This window comes from Monodelphis domestica, chromosome 5 (assembly GCF_027887165.1).
Source record: "Monodelphis domestica isolate mMonDom1 chromosome 5, mMonDom1.pri, whole genome shotgun sequence".
Classification (NCBI taxonomy): domain Eukaryota; kingdom Metazoa; phylum Chordata; class Mammalia; order Didelphimorphia; family Didelphidae; genus Monodelphis; species Monodelphis domestica.
In genome coordinates, this window is record NC_077231.1 from 233,354,570 (window position 1) to 233,373,742 (window position 19,173).

The window sequence follows — 19,173 nt, forward strand, 5'->3', positions numbered from 1 at the left end:
TAATATACCAGCAATACCAAAACAGAGTAATTCCAAAAATCTGGCATTTGTTATAAACATTATGAATGAAAATATTCTTCCACAATATTTGACAAAAAGTATAGAAATACTCCTGAACCTGTACATAATTGTATATATTACAGTCACTAATGTGAAAAGAGCCATAGGAAGAAAGATGGAGCTAGTGACTAGATTCAGCTTTTTTGGAAAGCAATCTGAAACTATGCTCCTCAAGTCACTAATCTGTGTATGTCCTTTGACCAGTGTATACACCATGAGGCTACAGCACAAAGAGTTCAATGAAAGAGGAAAGGATCCATATGTACAAAAGTACTTAGAACAGCTCTTTTTGTAGGGACAAAGAACTGGAAACTAAAGATATATCATCAATTGGAGAATGGCAAAGCAAGAGGGTATATGAATGTTATGGGTGATTTTTGCACCATAAGAAATGGTGTAACTGATAATTTCAGAAAAACCTGAGAAAAGTCATATCACCTGATGAAAAGGAAAACAATGGAACCAAAAGGACATGGTATATAAAAACAGTATTGTACAAATAAACAACTTTGAAAGACCCAAGACCCTGATCAATGCAGTGAATGTGCACTTTGATTCCAGAAAACGAATGATGAAGAAGCATTCCACTCATCTCCTGACAGAAAGGTGAGAGACTGAAGATGCAGAATGAGACCTCCATTTTTGGACATGGCCAATAAGGGGATTTGTTTTGCTTAATTATGCATGTTGTTATAAGGATTTTCTTTTAATTTGTGGGAATTGAAGAGTTGCAAGGGAGATAAAATAAATGCTTGTTAATTGAAAAAAAAATTAGTTTGAAAGGATTTCTCTCTCCACTATTTTATTTAATTTTATTCAAAGATATTTTCCCAGTTACAGGCAATAACAATTTTCAACACATGTTGCTGAAATTATAAGATCCAAATTGTCTCTCTCCATCTCTCCCTTCCCTCCTCCCTCTCCAAGATGGTAAACAATATGATTTGGGTTATACATGTATTATCATGCAGAACATACTTCTATGTTGGTTACTATAAGAATATTCATAAAACCAAAACCCCAAAATAAAACTGAAAGTAAACTAATATGAAAGACAGGATGCTTTGATCTGCATTCTGACTCCAACAGTTCTTTCTCTGGAGGTGGATAGCATTCTTTGTCATAAGTCCTTCAGAATTGTCCCAAATCTGTATTTCTGAGAGTAGCTAAGTTGATCAGAGTTGATCATTGTACAATATTGCTGTTATCATGTATAGTGTTCTCTTGGTTCTGTTTATTTCACTCTGCATCAATTTATTTAGATCTTTCCAGCTTTTTCTGAAATCATCCTGTTTATCATTTCTTATAGCATGATAATATTCCATCAACAGATACCACACATTTTGTTTAGCCATTCCCCAACTGATGGACATCCCCTCAATTTCTAATTCTTTATCATCACAAAAAGGTGAACAAAAATGAAACTATTAAGGAATGGATCCCTAAGAAGAGGTATTAAACACCACCATGACAGAAGTGTCTAGAGAAAGACCTGCAGAAAGGCATTAGAAAGTGGAAAATATGCTAAATTTGGAGTCAGGCGACCTGTGTTCAAGTCTCCACTTCCACTTACTATTTAACTATGAGCAAATGATTTAATCTCTTTCTGCCTCATTTTCCTTAGAAGTGCTGAAGGAGAACATTATACACAGGGACAGATATACTGTAGTACAATAGAATGTAATGGACTTCTCTACTAGCAGCAATGCAAGGATCCAGGACAATTCTGAGGGACTTACGAGAAAGAACACTATCCACATCCAGAGAAAGAACTGTAGGAGTAGAAACACAGAAGAAAAACAACTGCTTGATCACATGGGTAAATGGGGATGGGACTGGGGATATAAACTCTAAAAGATCACCCTAGTGTAAATATCAATAATATAGAAATAGTTCTTGTTCAATGACACATGTCCAACCCAGCAGAATTGTACGTTGGCTATGGGAGGGGGGTGGGGAAAGGGGAGGGAAAGAACATAAATCTTCTAATCATGGAAAAATATTCTAAATTAAATAATATATAATATGTAAATAAATAAAAATTTCCAAAACAATACATAATATATATATATATATATATATATATATATATATATATATCAAAAAAAAGTGTGCTGATTCCTCTACATTTTGGTTTCTTTCCAGAGTCTCTCTCTCCCTTCAGGGACCTGAAGAGAGGCTGGAATTTTATGTCTTCTTTCTAAAAGCTGGAAGCCAGAAGAGGATTTCTCTTCTCAAGCTCTTACTAACTCTGTCCCATAACCCAGTTGGGTTTGTCCTGCTGAGTAATCAGTCTCCATCAATAAAGAGTCTCATACAAATGGACCTGGGAGCCTGGGGTTATGTTCATAAAAGGGAAAGGAGGACTTTCAGGTCCCTTCCAGCTCTGAATCTGGGATCAACTGAAAGCCAAAATGTAAGTCAAGGGCTTCATGCTGTGCAAATGACAAAATACCCCAAAAGCACCCTGAGAAGCCAAGAGAGGGTTCCCAAAGGTGGAGGATGTGTAAAACTTTCTACTATCCATATGGCCTCAGGATGCCCAACACAACCCCAAAGCAAGCTGCACATAACAAAAGAGAAAAGCTGTGCACCATTACTAGGAGGTGCAACACAAAAGTTGGGTCAAGGAAGGTTATTATATCCCTGCAGAACTGGAGAGTAGCACTGAAGGTTCCAGATTCATGCCTAATTATCTCACATGTTTCACAGGAGCATTTGAATGACTATTAAAGTATTTCATCAGCTTCTCCTATAACAGAAAAGATACCACCGTCAACAAAAAGCATCCCATATATGACAAAAGATGAATCCCTCCTGAATACAGGCCAGTTATAGGTTTGGGTACTTTATAATATTAAATCATTTATATAGTGCTTACAACGTAACAGACACTCTGCTGAACACGCCACAATTATTAACTCATTCAGTCCTCATGACAGCCCTGGGAGGTAGGTACTATCATTATCCCCATTTTACAGATGAGGAAAATAAGTGAAAGAGCAGTAAATGACTTGCCCAGGGTCATAGAGCTAGCAAGTTTCCGAAGCCAGATTTGAACTAAAGTCTTCCTTCACCCCAGGACTGGGGCTCTCTCTCTGCCTCTATAACACTGCCAGTTTATAGAAGCCACAAAAATCTATAAACACAAGAAAGCAACATATTGGTTAAAGACCAAAAAAAGTCCAAGAAGAATAAAAGGTAGCTCATTCTCCAGTTGGTAATTGTGGGAAAACATGCCCCAAAGTGGCACAATATTCCTCCTTCCTTCATGGATGATGCAAAGCCTTCCAATCAGTTCCACACTCATGACTCTCTCCTGTCCTACAGATTGTCCTGAAAACTTTAGTGTAGTTTTAAGTTTAAGAGAGTAGCCACGTCAATACAATTAGAAGATGGTTTTCTACATGGACATCAAATACTTTAGCCACCTGGTTATCCTCGCATCCATTTCAAGCATGCTACCACACCATGTCAAGAACACCACAAGCATGTCGAGAGCAAGCTGGAGAGTCGGCGTAACCGAGTTTGAATGATGCCTCAGACACCAACCTTCTTGGTGCCTCTGAACAAGTCACTTCTCTCAGACTTCATTTCCTCATCTGTCAAGTGAGGTGGTGGAGTAAATTTGAGGGCCTCTAAAATTTCTTCCAGCTTTATACTGTTATTATGGGATTGTTTAAGGGAAAGAGACAAGAGGGAACCATCTAAATATTTTAAGTTTATTTATTTATTTTGCAGAATCATTTTGCAAGCTTTCTTTGCTTACTACAATACCCATGATCCTGGGATACAAAACAGAGCATCTTTTTTTAAAAATAACCTTTATCTTTCATTCTATAATCAATAATATGCATTGGTTCTAAGGCAGAAGGGGAAGGGCTAGGCAATGGGGGTTAAGTGACTTGCCCAGGGTCACACTGCTGGGAAGAGTCTGGGGCTGCATTTAAACCAGGACCTCTCACCTCTGGGCCTGAACTCTCCATCCACTGAGTCACCCTGCTGCTTCCCAAAGCATCTTTCAAGGGGTTTAAACCCATCGTGGTTCTGATCTTTGAATTCATTATCATCTCTCCTCCAAAGAATGGAGTGAGCATGGATTACAAATTTAGGAAGTAGTTGTACCAAAACACCTTGTAAGTCTTCTGATGTACACGAATGGCACCGAGTTATATAGTATTTTGTATTGACCATATTTTGCTAGTCTCAAAGAATCACTCTAATAAGATGAAAATGTCATTTGGACTTGGTAAATGTAACATTCTTAACATGCACCAAGGAAAGAGACTGAAGGCTCCGAGCTTGAATCTGGAGATCAACTTCAAACAGTAGATGAAAAGAATACTTACAAATGCCTTGTTCTCTAGTCATTAAGCACAAGGCTTTCAAGGAGAAAGGTTGCATAAATCAAAAGGCTTACCAGCATCCTAAAATCATGATTCAGTGTGAAGAGTACATTTAAAACAATGAACATATGTACAGGATTAGTGTCTTGACCCATTTTTGCAAGAGTAAAATGCTCAATAGATTTCCAAAGCATTCTAGGAAAAATTCATACAATTTTAACAGAGGGTCCATTATATTAAGACAATTAGACAGGGATGAACACTTTATTTTTAATCAAAAAGGAAGAAGAAAATTGGGTTTTTTCTCAGAATATATGATAAGTTTTTAATTTTTCAGAAATACTGTAAGGGGGCAGCTGGGTGGCTCAGTGGATTGAGAGCCCAGCCTAGAGACAGGAGGTCTTCAGTTCAAATCTGACCTCAGATACTTCCTAGCTATGTGACCTTGGGAAAGTCACTTAACCCCCATTGCCTAGCCCTTACTGCTCTTCTGCCTTGGAATTAATACACAGCATTGATTCTAAGATGGAAGGTAAGGTGTTGTTGTTGTGTTTTTTTTAAAAGAAATACTTTTATTAAATGCTGACAATCTACTATTAGATTTCTGAATGTAATTGCAAGTGGTTTCCTCCTGGATGTCTGAGACATAAGTATCAAACCAAAGGGCTTCTAAGAGCAACAATGACATGAACTCAACTGAAGATATGTTGACAAAGAAGCAACAATCAAATGGCTAAATCATGCAGATTTGTCACAGATTACTAATTCAGTATTGCAGGTCATTGGGACTAGAAATTACAAAAAGATTATCCTTAAAAGAGTCTGAACTTATTGCTGTTCAGGAAATGTTCAAGGAAAACATAGTAACTAAATAACCCATCACAGAGGACTAATAAAAATTGAGCACTTCACAGTGTATCCAGAACAGCAAGATTAGGTGGCCTGAATTATACAGAGAAGCTTGCTGTCCTTCATAAACCTAGAAAATCCCCTTACTAGAACTACAAACCCCTAGCTATGCTTCAGAAATAGTCCTTACCCTCCTAAGGATCTTGTAATCTACCATGCACCCCGCATTCATGAGAGGTCATGGCTGAAGAGCCAAAGTCTGTAATTACTGCATGGTTATCCAGTAACGCCAGTTCAGTTTCCAGGATGCCCTCCTTAGCTCAAAACCAGCGAAGATGTACATACTATCATGGCTCATCTGCATAGAAAAGCAGAATGCAAATTAAAATAGGTCAGTTCTTGCCTATGGTCTCTCTCCATTATCCTGACTCTCTCTATGGCTGTAAATACAAGCCAAAGAAGGTCCTATATATTAAAGGAGGAGGAGGAGGAGGAGGAGGAGGAGGGAAGGAACTAAACAATTGCTTATTTTGCAATTGAAGGAAAAAGAGAATAAATTCACCTGAATATTAGCTTAGAACTTTCAAACTCCTAGCTATGTTACTGGTTTGCCAGAATCCTAAAGAAATATGAGAAGATAACTAGGAAACCTGGATTCTACTTCTGGCTCTTCCCCAAGACTAGTTCATTACTTGCCTATGTGATCTTAGGCAATTCATTTGACTTTTTTTTTACTTCTAAGGCTTATTGAACTCTAGAGATCCTTTAAAGTGAAATCACACCTTTAAACTTAGGTTTCCTAACTCAATTCTTTTTTCTCAAGTTTTTCCTTCCTGCTTAGAATGCTCTGTGTCCTCTCTACCTAATGGATGTCTCCCTTTCTTTCAAGTCCACAGTTCTCCATTTAGAGGAGATTTGAAGTCCCAGATTTGCTGCAGACCTTTCACTTGACCAGTTGAGATAGTCTAACATAAACCTTGCTCATTTTCCTCTCAATAATTTAAAAACAGCCTTTCTTTTTTGTTTCCCTCATGGACTGCTGAGTTCACTCCAAAATAACTATTTACCCAGTCAACATCCCCCCCCCCAAAGTGTGTGTGTGTGTGTGTGTGTGTGTGTGTGTGTGTGCGCGCCCGTGCATGCACAGTTCAAAACAAATAAAAAACAATGTAAAGAAAGGCAAATTCTGCACAGGTCTAGCTTTGGGCATCCAAGAGTGGATCATAAAATATCCCCCAAATCTGGCCTCTCTTTCTATGACTGAAAGGCTTCTGCACTCTCTTATCCCTTGCCCTCTCTCAATCTCTTTTTTTAGAAAGCCCATCTATCACCATAATTTCAAATATATTATTTCAATGGAAATGATTCCTAAATTAGTCAACGAGTATTTTGCTTGCTGGGGTGACAGTATGTAAATAACTAGATAGTATACAAGATATATGCATGTAAAGGAAGGTACTAGTAGGGTGGGAGACCAGAAATAATACATCACCAGTCACATTCTAGAGGCAACTGGAGATACAAAACTGAGCACAGGTGAGTGAACAGCTCCAGTTGAATTCAAAGGAAGATTTTTGTTTTTTCTAAAAGCTCTTACCTTCTCTTACAAATGATACTAAGAATCAGTTTCAAGGCAGAAGAGCAATCAGGAGTAGGTAGGTAAGCAGTAGGGTTGTGACTTGCCCAGGATCACCTAGAGAGGAAGTGTCTGAGGTCAAATTTGAACCCAGGACCTCCTGCCTCCAGGTCAGATGCTCTATACATTGAGCCACTTAGCTGCCCCACATGATAAGATTTTTAAGACCTTCCATGACCTGGTACCATACTCCATTATCAATATGCTAATCCATTTTCATCAACTACCTTCTTTGCTCTTTCACTGTCTGGCCACTCTCATTCCTCACACTTTATTTCTTTTTCCCTTTGTCTCAGGTCAGATACTAATAGACCTGGGATATGAATTAATGACCATGTGGCACTGCATCACCATTCAAGGCTGCTGTGAGCCCAAAGGCTGGTGGAATAAAACTTTGGAAGGATGATGCATGTATAATCATCCTGAGAAAAGATGCAAGAGTCCTATTATGAAGGACTTTGAAATGCCAACGGGGGGATTTGTATTTTAAACTAGAGGTAATAGGGAGATACAAAAGTTTCTTGAGTTAGAGTGACATGGCCAAATCTGTACTTTATTAATGTTCTGCAGTTGTGTGAAGAATGGATTGGAAAGATGGGAAGCTGGATTTAGGGAGACTAAGTAGGAGGTTTTTTCAGCAGCCTAAGCATGGGGAGATGAAGGCTTGAACCATGGTTTAAATGCAGAGAAGAGGATAGATAGGGAAGGTTTTATGGCAATCAAACCCATAGGATTTGGCAACTGACTATTGTGGGGCAAGTAACAATGGAAAGAATGACTCCCAGGTTACAAGCTTCTGTGACTTGAAGGATCATGATTCCCTCAACAGAAATAGGGAAGGAGGAAAAAGTGGGTTTGGGGGATCCCCTCTATATCTTCCCAGAAAGATATTTCCACATTTTCATTTAGCATATGGCTCCAGGGTCTCAATGCTTATTTAACCATGAAGTTGGTTTCATACATACTGAATTTGAGACATTTAAAAGATTTAAACATTTAAAAACATTTAAACAAATATTTAAAAGGTGAAGATAATCTAATAATCCAGTCTAGTTAGAGATACCCACATTTGGCCTGGAGTTCAAGAGAGAGAACAAGAAATGGGCATTCAGATTTGGGGATCATCTGAATAGAGCTGAAGATTGACTCCATAGGAACTGCTGAGATCTTCAAGAGTGTGTATAGACAAAGGAAGAACCAAGGACAGAGTTCTTGTAGATATGGCACACCACACACGGGGTGGGGGAACAAAATGACTCCTTCAAAGGAGACTGAGAAGATAGTTGGTTATGCTTGAGCAGGATGAAGTCAGAGGAAACTCTAATGGAGGTCTATTTTAATTCTAATATGCAAATCAATCATCCAACCTAGACATAGTATTATTAAAACTAATTAAATCATATGCTCTCAACTCCCTACTGAGTTTCCAGGGTGCCAGGCTATGGGCCAAGACCTTCTGATAGGTGATAAGAGGAAATAGGAAACTATGGGGAAGTTACAGGCATGCAGATTTATCTGGTAAAGAAAACGATTGGCAGCATTTGTGATCTAAATGACCTAAATCTCTTTTCAAACTTGAAATGGGCATGAAGCCCAGAGTGCTAATGTGGAGCTATGAGTGCAATGAGAGGACCTTTGGGGCTACTTTTGGAAGAAAACAAGCATAAACACTGCAATGTCACAAAAACCCACTATTGGCTACATCTCTTTTGACCTTTGAGATATTGGAGAAAATAACTCAAAGGAGGTGTAATCCACAGTACTGAAACCTTCATGGGCCAATAGACACAAGGCTCTTAAATTTATCAAGAGATCCCTGGTCTGTATGGAGAAGCATAGATTCCAGGAAGAGGAGGCAATAGTCCTTCTACTTTACCCTGGTTAGACCACATCTGATTTCTGTATTCAATTTGAGTTATCATTCTTTAAGAAGGTGTTGAGAAGCTGGAGAACATCTAGAGGAAAGCAACCATTATAGTGAAAGACCTATGGTCCATGTCATATAAAGACTAGCTGAATAATATAAGACTCATGGGGATCTAAACTATGTTAATGTATTTTAAGATGCATTCCAGCTTTGTGATCCTCTCCATATCTTCCTGGAAAGATATGTCACATTTTCCTTTAGCAGATGGCTCCAGGCTCAATGTTTATTTAAGCATGAGAAAATTATTGTTAATGTCTCACTTGTGTTCCTCCTTTATTAAATCCTTTTTTCTGAATATACTACTATATTCTCTGTCACTAATGTGTACTCCCCTATCACTTTCAACTGCTTTTCATGATTGTACATATACATATCTTTTAAGTGCTTAGCATACTGGCTGGCACATAGTAGGCACTTAATAAATACTAATTGAGTGACTGAGTCAGACTTAGAGGTTAGCCAATGTCTTTGCTAGAACTCACATACTACAAAAGCAAGATCTCAGAATGTTTCTTTGACTTGTATAAATATCATCCAATGAATGCCCACTGCCCAAGAACTAGAATGCCATCAGAAACAGAAACTAAGCATTCCAAGAGACAGTGATGCAAATAAACAGAGGGATATTTTGCTGCTACCTTACAACCTTTGAAGTGTCCAAGATTCAAATTCTTCATCCAGTCTTGATGGAGGGCCATTATTATTGAAGATTCTCCATCTATTTGTGATACTACAAGTGATATCAGGTTTTTTTTTAAATGAAGGGTGGCAAGTGCATCCCTTTGCCTGGTGCCTTTTCATTTATGTTTAAAACACAGGGTAGTTTGTTGGAAACTTCATAGTTTTAAGAGTCAGCAAACCTGAATGCCAGTCTCTGTTCTACTATTACCTGACTTTAGGCATACCATATGCTCTATGACTCAGGTTCTTCATCTAAAGAAATGTTGACAATTCTAGTTGCTTTCACAAGAAAGTTGTGAAGATGAAATTAGAAAATGAATATTAAATCACTTTGAAAATAAGAGACATAAGCTGTAGCAATAGCAGCTTGGTTTTTTTGATTGTTGTATTCTAAAAGATATAAACATCTAGACATTCTTAACATGTTGAATGATTAACAAATTTATTTCACATAATCCATTGGGAGAAATTTCTGTTGTCATATGCTATTAACATATGGGAAGTAGCCTTGATGACTTCCTAACTTTCCTATGATTAGACCTAAAATTTTAAGCTTATTAACTCTTAGATAACATTAACAATAGAAATAACACATCACAACAAATGATTTGCATGTTTTATATGAACAAGGTCAATTATAACATATCCTGTGCAAATTCTTAACTTTCTTAATCAGTATACAAATTCTTTAATTTTTTTACAATTTATGTGGGAAATTTTGAGATGCTAAATAAAAATTATGTATTAAAACTTGACATTTCCATTTAGGATTTGTTCAAACTACCCACATCCTTTAAAAACCATGGCCATCATCATGGCCAACTCTGAATCATCAATTCTCTCCCCACAAAGGATAATTGTGATTTTGTAAATCTCACAATATCTCCATTCTTGTGAAATTTTTATTTTATTTTTGTTGTTCAGAATTGTGATTTCATCCATGTAGGGAACTTTTGTAGTAGAAACTCTCATTATTTTATAAGATATTAAAGGCTTGTTACTTATCCACAGACACATATGTAATATGAACCAAGCAGGACTTGAACTCAGTCTTTCTTGACTTAGCACTCTACTGAGCTACAATACCTCTACCTACATATCTGTCGACCCACATATGACCAATAATATATTGATTCCAAGAACTCCTGGCTTCAGGGTGGAGAAAAATACAATTATTTGTTTAACTGACCTGGGATTCAATCAGATGAGTCAATTTAGGCAAAGCAGAGTATCTGGTAGCTTTAGTTTTAATGTCATGTGCAAGCTACTGTGGCATAAACAACTGAGTTTGACTTCACTCAGGGAGGGTTCTTGTATGAGAACTAACTAGTTTCTAAAGAACTATGCAAAAGAGAGTATCATGTATCCGTCTGGCAATTAATATTCATAACCTGAAAATTTTTTACATGAAACAGATTCATGCCACAGAACCAGGAACAAAATGAAGACTTGGGGAAGTTAAGAAAATGTGTTGAGTGGTTTATTCATGTCAGCAATGTAATATTCTAGGAAAATGTACTGCCAGCTTAAGCAAACTACATTAAACTTCCTATCTTTCATCCTGTAAGGGGAAAAAAGCCTATTCAGATCAGAAACATTAGACTGCATGGGGGAGAGCAACTATAAAAAAGCAAGCTGGTGCTGAAAACCCTGCCTCTGAAGCACACTAAAATTGTCTCCTGCCTTCCTTGCAGGGGACAGGAAAGAGGAGTTCAAAAATTCATAATTCTCAAGTTGGAACGGAGCTTAGATATTATTTAATCCAATCATTCATTCACTTTACAGATGAGAGAACTGAGGCCCAGAGTGCCAAGTTGACTCACCCAAAGCTACACAGTTAAGAGATGTAGTTTGTAAAACTAGTTTCTGTCCCTCACTGATTTCCAATCCAGTTTGCACAGGTGGCCTTTGTGACCTGGCGTTTACAGCTTCAGTGGAGTAGCTTCCTGAAAGTCAAACTGTACCTCAATCCTACCAGAAGTCTCCAGCCCAAGATGAGAGGGAAGGGGGGAGGGGTGCTGGACGCATTACTTAGAAAAGTTTATTATATAAACCTCCTCTACCTGCAGATCCTAGATCCTAAGTCAGGCGGCGGGGAGCCCATTCAGAACCTCGGACAGATCCTGGAATGGCTTGAGAAAATCACTAGTGAACCTTTTAACCAAAGCTTGGGGATTTCATGATTTGTGGGAGAAAAAAGGGGGTTGGAGGAATGGGCAAGAGGTAAAGAGGACGGTGCTATTTGGCCGATGATGTTTGCTGTAGGGCTTCATTTCTAGCGTGACAAAACTAGGGCCGGCTGGGTTTGCAAGCATTCTTTTTTGCAGAGCTGCGATGTTGATGTCGTAGGGAGAAAGAGCTGGAGCTGTGAAAACAGGTACCAGCCTTTATTTCACTCTGACTCCCCTCTCTCCTCCCACCCCTACCCCTACTGAGCCAAAGAGACGCTGCTGTTGCGATAGCAGAAAACGGAGACCTCGGATCTCTGGAAGATAACCACTAAGCCCAGGGATGCCTCTCTGACTCTCCCCTCAACATAGGACACCTTCTTCCAGCTAGTTTAACCGGGCAGCCAAGGGATTAATGAGGCTGAAGCTGAGCCAGGAGCAGCAGCGGTCTGCAGCAGGGGACAGCGCTGGACACAGGGCTCTGGGTTTCCTGATCCTAGCCCCCTCTGACAGTCTCTAAGGGTTTCAGAATTGGCAGTCGGGGAGGTTTCGCTTTCCCACACCTAGGGGTTTCTTAGAAGTGGTTTGTATCCCCACCTCTTCCTTTCACCTCAACGTCTTCCCTGGCAGGTCACTGGGATTTAATTCACCAACGCTCGGCAGAAGCTACGCTGCTGATCTGAGGCTGGCACAGCTGGATCAGCCGCCTCCGGGTTCACTCTGATCCCACAGCCTAGATCACCCTCCCAAACTTCCTGAGAGGAAAAAAAAAACACCAGAATGGACTGGCCTTTGAACTTCACAGACGCCTTCCTCACTCTTCCCTCCCCCTTCCCGACCAATGGGAGCAGCAGCCCTGAGAACCTTAGCCCCCATCTGCCCCCACTCTCCATCTTTGGCGTGTTAGTCCTCACCCTGCTAGGTTTACTGGCCGTGGCGACCTTCACGTGGAACTTGTTGGTCCTGGCCACCATTCTCCGCGTGCGTACCTTCCATCGGGTGCCCCACAACCTGGTAGCCTCCATGGCCATCTCTGACGTGCTGGTGGCAGCCCTGGTCATGCCCCTGAGTTTGGTGCACGAACTGTCCGGCCGGCGCTGGAAGCTGGGACGGCGGCTGTGTCAGCTGTGGATCTCCTGCGACGTGTTGTGCTGCACTGCGAGCATCTGGAACGTGACGGCCATCGCCCTGGACCGATACTGGTCTCTGAGCCGTCATCTAGAGTACACCCTCCGGATTCGCAAGCGCATCTCCAATGTCATGATCACCTTGACCTGGCTGCTGTCTGCAGTCATCTCGCTGGCCCCTCTCCTCTTCGGCTGGGGGGAGACCTACTGGGCCGACGATGAAGAATGTCAGGTGAGCAGGGAGCCATCCTATACCGTCTTCTCCACTGTGGGCGCCTTCTACCTTCCCCTCTGCGTGGTGCTCTTTGTTTACTGGAAGATCTACAAAGCTGCCAAGTTCCGCATAGGCTCCAAGAAGCCCAACAGCGTCACACCCGTGCCTGAAGTTGTGGAGGTTGGTGGACTAACTTACATTTATGTCCTCCCCTTCCCATGCCACTCACCCCAGTTCCTCACCGCCTGGGTCCATCAACTTTTAATTTGTTTTTGTTTTTCCTTCAAACTTGTAACAAGGAGATCATAGAATTAGGGTCCCCTTGTGTATACTAGATCTGTGTAGGGATCCACTCCTGTACATATTAAAGACGCTTGGTTTTTAGGCTTGCTCTGTCATTAACTCCTTGTGTGACTTTAGCCAGCAAGCTATTTTCTCCTCTTTGGTCCTTAGTTTCCTTACCTATAAAATAAGGCAGTTAAGCTAGACAACCTATAATTGCATACCATCCTTCTAGAATGTCACAGGCAGCTAACATGGTCCCATGGGTATAACCTTGTTGTTCTGCCCCGACTTTGGGGGTGGGGGCATGACTATGGTGGTTAGGAGATACCTGCAATGTGTATGTGGGTGGGTGGGTGGGTATATACACCTCCACCTAAAGGTATATTATGAGAATCAGTGAGGCTTAGTGATAAGCAGGACGGCCCTGTCTCAAATTCTGTCAAACACTTAGCTAAGTACCCCCTGAGGAAATTACTATGAAACTGTCTTCTCATCTGTAAGATTATCTGTCTCTTTCAACTTTACATTACTGTGTAGTACTATTGGTGAGACCCACAGAGATGAGGGGATTTTTCCATTGTCATGCAGGTAGTGAAAATCACAGCCAAGATTTCAACTTTCTACTTTGTCAAAAAATTCTGGAATCTACTGGGCCAGAGAATGGAGAAAGATGGTGGCATAATATTTCATAGGACTGAGATGAAGAAAACTGTTCTGCACAGCATAAAACACTATCTAAATGTGAGCTTTAATTACATTTAAGGGAAAGTAATCTTTTGTGCTTACAACCCATGGTTTCTTGATTATGATTTGCAAGAATTCTTAGTTGTCTTGAAGTTTTCTAGTTGTCTCCTAGGTAACCACTATAGTTTTGCAGGGATTTTTCACCTGAGCTAATAAGAAAGTTAATCCTAGGCTCTGAATTTATTTTTTCCTCTTCTCTCTCCCTTGAATTTTCCTTTTCTGGGATTTCCTCCCTATTTACAGCACCGCCCGCTCCACAAAAAGGTGTCAGAGTAGTTGTGAACACTGATCATTGAAGGATATCGTGTGTTACCGAAGAATTTGACAACCAATCAGGAACTGCTATAGCTTTAAGACAAAGGCAAGGTCAAAGACTAGATAAGGAATGATTCCTGTCTTTTTTCTCCTGATTTTTCTCCACAGGTAGAATTTACCTTCAGGCAACTACTGCTGTCAAAATGCTCTCTTCCTCAAGCTGTTTTCTGATAAGGACTTATTTTAATAAGTGAAGCCTCTGATTAAGAGAATTAGAAAAATAAGAACAGGAGTCATCATTAAAGTTCTCTCTTTCTCTCACTTCCCTCCCTCCATTTTCTGTTATCAGGAACGATTTTAATTCAAAGAAGATGCAAAGTTACATAGTGTCAGGAGTGTAATTAGACTTTGGAGGAAGGAGGGTAAGGGAAAGAAGCTGGTACCTTGAGCAGTGATGCAGGGAATCACAAGTCAAGAAAAGTTCATTTGGTGTCCAAACTCTAAACATGTCTGTACAGAATATCATGTTGATGGTTAAATGTGACATTAAACCCATGTTCAGAATACTTGCATGTGATCTACCCCATATGTAAGCATGTACTCTGTACATTGTTCTCCCTGATTCTTTGTTATTGCCAACCTGGACACTGGATCTTCTTCAGGATCACCACTGGATAAGAGTGGGATTTACAAGTAATCATGGCCTGATCCTGAATATATTCATTAAAGTGATATTAAATTGAAATAAACATCAAGGACAGCTTTGAAGGGAAAATTTGCAAACAGTAATAGGTAGCCTTGTGAGAGACAGTTTCACCTATTGTGTCTTGTCAGTTATTGGACCTCAAGTAGCCTTAACTCATGCAAAACATCTATTTATGGAAGGACCATAGTCAATAAAGTACTGAATTTGAATCAAGAGGCTGGTAGGATTCAATGGAAAGAGACAGCTACAGATCAAGATCCCATCTCTGACATTTTACTCCCCATTTATTGTTTATAGTTTCCTCATCTATAAAATGAGAGGAGGGGGCAGCTGGGTAGCTCAGTGGATGGAGAGCCAGGCCTAGAGACGGGAGGTCCTAGGTTGAAATCTGGCCTCACACACTTCCCAGCTGTATGACCCTGGGCAAGTCACTTGCCCCCACTGCCTAGCCCTTACCACTCTTCTGCCTTGGAGCCAATACACAGTATTGACTCCAAGACAGAAGAAAAGGGTTTTAAAAAAAAAAATGAGAGAACCACTAGATGATCTCTAAGATTCCTTTGAATTGTAGACCTATGTAAGCTCCATGAGGGCAGGTACTGTTACTTGTCTTTGCATCCACAATGATTGCTTGTTCCTATGAACTACCTTTTTGACCTTGGGTAAGTTCCCTACTTCTCTAGGTCTTGGATTCTTCAACTGTAAAATGAAGAGATTATGATAGATAGTTTCTAAATCTTTGATCCTGTTGTGATTGGTTGGAAATTTGCCTCAGGCTGTATTACTTATTTCAATTCTGTATGTATTTATTAAATGCCTATCTATATGATATGCCCTAAGGTTATAAAAACAAAACCAGAATCAGTTCTTGATTTCTGAGAGCTAACTTTCTAACCTTTTAGAATATATATTTCTTTACCTGTAAAATGGACATAATGAAATCTTGGTGTAAATTCCCTAGTGTGACAAGGGAATCACTTTAAAAGACTGATATATATTAATTTAAGGTCGCCAAGGAATTCAGCCATGTAATTCCTAAATGAAAAACTCAAGTCAGCCGTCAGCCTTTTTGGAGTTTAATTACAATAGGAGCAAGAAAGGAATTAGAGATAGAGAGAAAGAAAAAGGGAGAGAAGGGAATAGGGCTTAAATACCCCTTCTGTTTAGGCTGGGCCAAAAGGCCCAAGCCCTTAGATAGCTGGGGTAAAGAAAAGAGATCAGTCCCTATCACTCACGTGACCAAAATGGAGAAACAGTCTCAGAGGCCCCCACCTTCAGCTTCCTTCAGCGCAAGCTTCTCCGAGTCCACCGCAATCACCCCCGACCAAACTCCTCAACCCCCCCTCAAGTCTCCAGACCCTCCTATCTTTAAGGAAACCATCCAAGTTCCTCCTCTCAGTTCTCCCATCTACCAATCACTGTTCATCAATTTCCCTGTGCCAATGGAGGCTCTAGCTTAACCCAGGACCGCCCAGAGGTTTCTGGCTTTTGCACATGTCTGTTGAAGGTCATATTTTCAAATGATTAAATCTTTGATCTAGGCTGCAGCCCTTACTCAATCCTGTTAGGACTGAGTAGGGTGGAGATTTATTCCAAGTATCTCCATTGTATCAATTCTAAAATCAATCATGATTCAAAGAAATTCCTGTTCTATGCTTAAGCATAGGTCAAAGTCCTTTCCATTGTTCAGCAAAAGGTTTCTGTCCTAAAGTAATCTGAAGAAGGGAAGAGAAGGAACCTCCCATGCCAATGGGGTTCCCATTCCAATAGACTATCAGTAAGAAATTTTCCAAGTATGAAATATCCCAATGGTGAAATTTCCAACATTTATAAGTCTAAGGAATTTTGAGGTTTACACTAGATAGCTTCATGAACAAAAACCATGAGGCACACCTTTGCTTGTGTTCTCTTTCCTGTGGCCTCTGTAATTAAGAACATTAAGGGTGTTTTAATAATTTATTGTTGTATTGAAGTACATATCTGATCTTAAATACTATCACCCAAGAAATGAAATTCATCTCTTACTCTCATTGTCTTCTAAAAAAAGTACCTATAAGCAAGGGCTCTTAAAATCTAGGGCCCATCAACCTAGAGAAGGGATCAGTGGATAGATGTGAGAGGGTCTCAGGAATTTGAAACTTCTGATATTTTAACTGTATTAAAATACAACTGGCTTCCTTTGTAATTCTATGTACTTTATGCATTTAAAAACATTATTCTTAAAAAAGGTCCATAGGCCATCAGAGGCAGGGGGAGTCCATAACACAAAAAAAGGCTAAAAACCCATGCCTTGGAATTCCTACAGAATTCAAGGTAAAGTTCAACAAAATTCCCTAGTTTTAACTGCAAAAGGTGTTGCTTTCAAGGTAAATTATGCAGAGAATGAATCAAATTTTGGTCTTTTGTAAGATATCTGAACAAGCAGAAACTAGTCACAATAGGGAATGTCCATCTAAAACTTCTGCTTATAAAATGAAGCTCCTTGAGGGCAAAGACTTTTTTTTTGTCTTTGTATCTCTAGCACTTAGCACAGGGCCTGACACATAGTTGAAGCTTAACACATCTCAATTAATCATTGCAGGTAAATGAGGCCCTTCATCGACCTCAGATGGCATTTACTGTTCGTCATGCCATGGTGACCTTCCAGACTGATGGGGATACATGGAGGGAAAAGAAAGAGAAAAAAGCAGCTATCATGGTGGGCATCCTTATTGGGGTGTTTGTGCTTTGCTGGATCCCATTTTTCATCACTGAGCTCATCAGTCCTTTCAGCTCCTACAACATCCCTCCCATCTGGAAGAGCATTTTCTTGTGGCTTGGCTATTCCAATTCCTTTTTTAATCCTCTAATCTATACAGCTTTCAATAAGAACTATAACAGTGCCTTTAAGACCTTTTTTTCTAGGCAGCGCTGAGGAATAAATGGGAAGAGAGGCTGACATGGAACTTCTGATTCTTCTTCCTCCTCCTACTCCTCTTAGTCACACTGAGGACCTCTGATCCTTAGAGATCAAGATTGTCCTGGGTTTCCAATAAATCTGGGAGATCTTTGCCTCATGAAGCTCTGACCTACTATAAATCCTCAATGGTTGTGGAAACTTGGAAGCCCTCTCCCATATGCAAGGAAGCATGGACTTTCTATGAAGTACCCTTTCCTGTCTGAGACACATCCCAAAATGAGAATGAATGAGCAAGTGAAAATGGCATACTGGGATAGTTGAGGATACTGATTTGTATATATCTATTTATAAAGTTTTTCATTAGGTACTTTTCTTTGGGAAAAAGAGAAGCCCATTATTCTTAGAAATAGAGGTGGCACTTCAAAGTAATCAGCTTAGGTGGAAGTCACTAAATTTATAGGTTTAACTATTATATGAAGACTGCCAGTTCTGTATATTTACAGATAAGACCTAAGTTTCATAGAAACAGAAACAAGATGAATCAGATATTGCCTTTGATTTTGAAGGAACTAATGCTTTGTTTTGTTTTGTTTTTATTGTGAAGGAGAATCTTTGTCAATGTCTGTTAGTGAACTTTTCTTGAATTTCTGTGGGTATTTAAATGCAATGCCTTGTATATTGAGTAATTTCTTCTTTTAGCCATAAATCTTGTTGAACTTGGGCTTCTTTCCTACTCTCTGTTAAACAGAAAAGGTGTTAGATACGATTTCTAAGACTTTGGTGTTGAAATGGAAGTCAAAAGGTAAACTTTTACAGGTCAGCCATGTGAATGACCCATGATAAAGGCTTTAGCTTTGTCTGAGATTTTGATGGCTATGCCTGATTTTTTTGTCTCAGTAGAAGCCAAACAGATTCTACTCCAACCTCTTACCTTCACTGTGTACCTGCCACAAATGTAAACAACATATAGTAGGATTCTGGTTTTTAATCCACTCTGCTATCTGCTTCTGTTTTATGGGTGAGTTCATCCCATTAACATTCACAGTTATAATTACTGTGTATTCCCCACCACCTTGATTTCCTCTTTTAATCTTGCCCTTTTCCCTTTTACTCTCCCCCTCCACCCAGTGTTTTGCTTTTAGTTACTACTCCCTTTCCTCCTCCTTTATATTACTGCCCTCCCCACAATTCCCTTTATTATTCTCTTTCTACTTTTCAAGAGGGTAAGATAAGATTCTATAACCCAGTGAATCTGGCTGTTCTTCCCTCTTTGAGC

General features: G+C 39.7%; 1 protein-coding gene across 2 annotated transcripts; it reads left to right on the forward strand.

The window, feature by feature from the left end:
* The first annotated feature begins 8,134 nt into the window (after positions 1-8,134).
* Positions 8,135-18,761, forward strand: HTR5A (5-hydroxytryptamine receptor 5A). 2 transcript variants are annotated; one of them, XM_007504655.3, is made up of 3 exons: positions 8,135-13,188; positions 13,882-14,034; positions 17,580-18,761. In XM_007504655.3, the coding sequence occupies exons 1-3, from the start codon at positions 12,448-12,450 to the stop codon at positions 17,910-17,912; spliced, it is 1,227 nt and encodes a 408-aa protein (XP_007504717.1). In that variant the 5' UTR covers positions 8,135-12,447; the 3' UTR covers positions 17,913-18,761. The 2 variants fall into 2 exon arrangements, with proteins under 2 accessions (XP_007504717.1, XP_001372583.1); XM_001372546.4 differs by lacking the exon at positions 13,882-14,034.
* Positions 18,762-19,173: the final 412 nt, after the last annotated feature.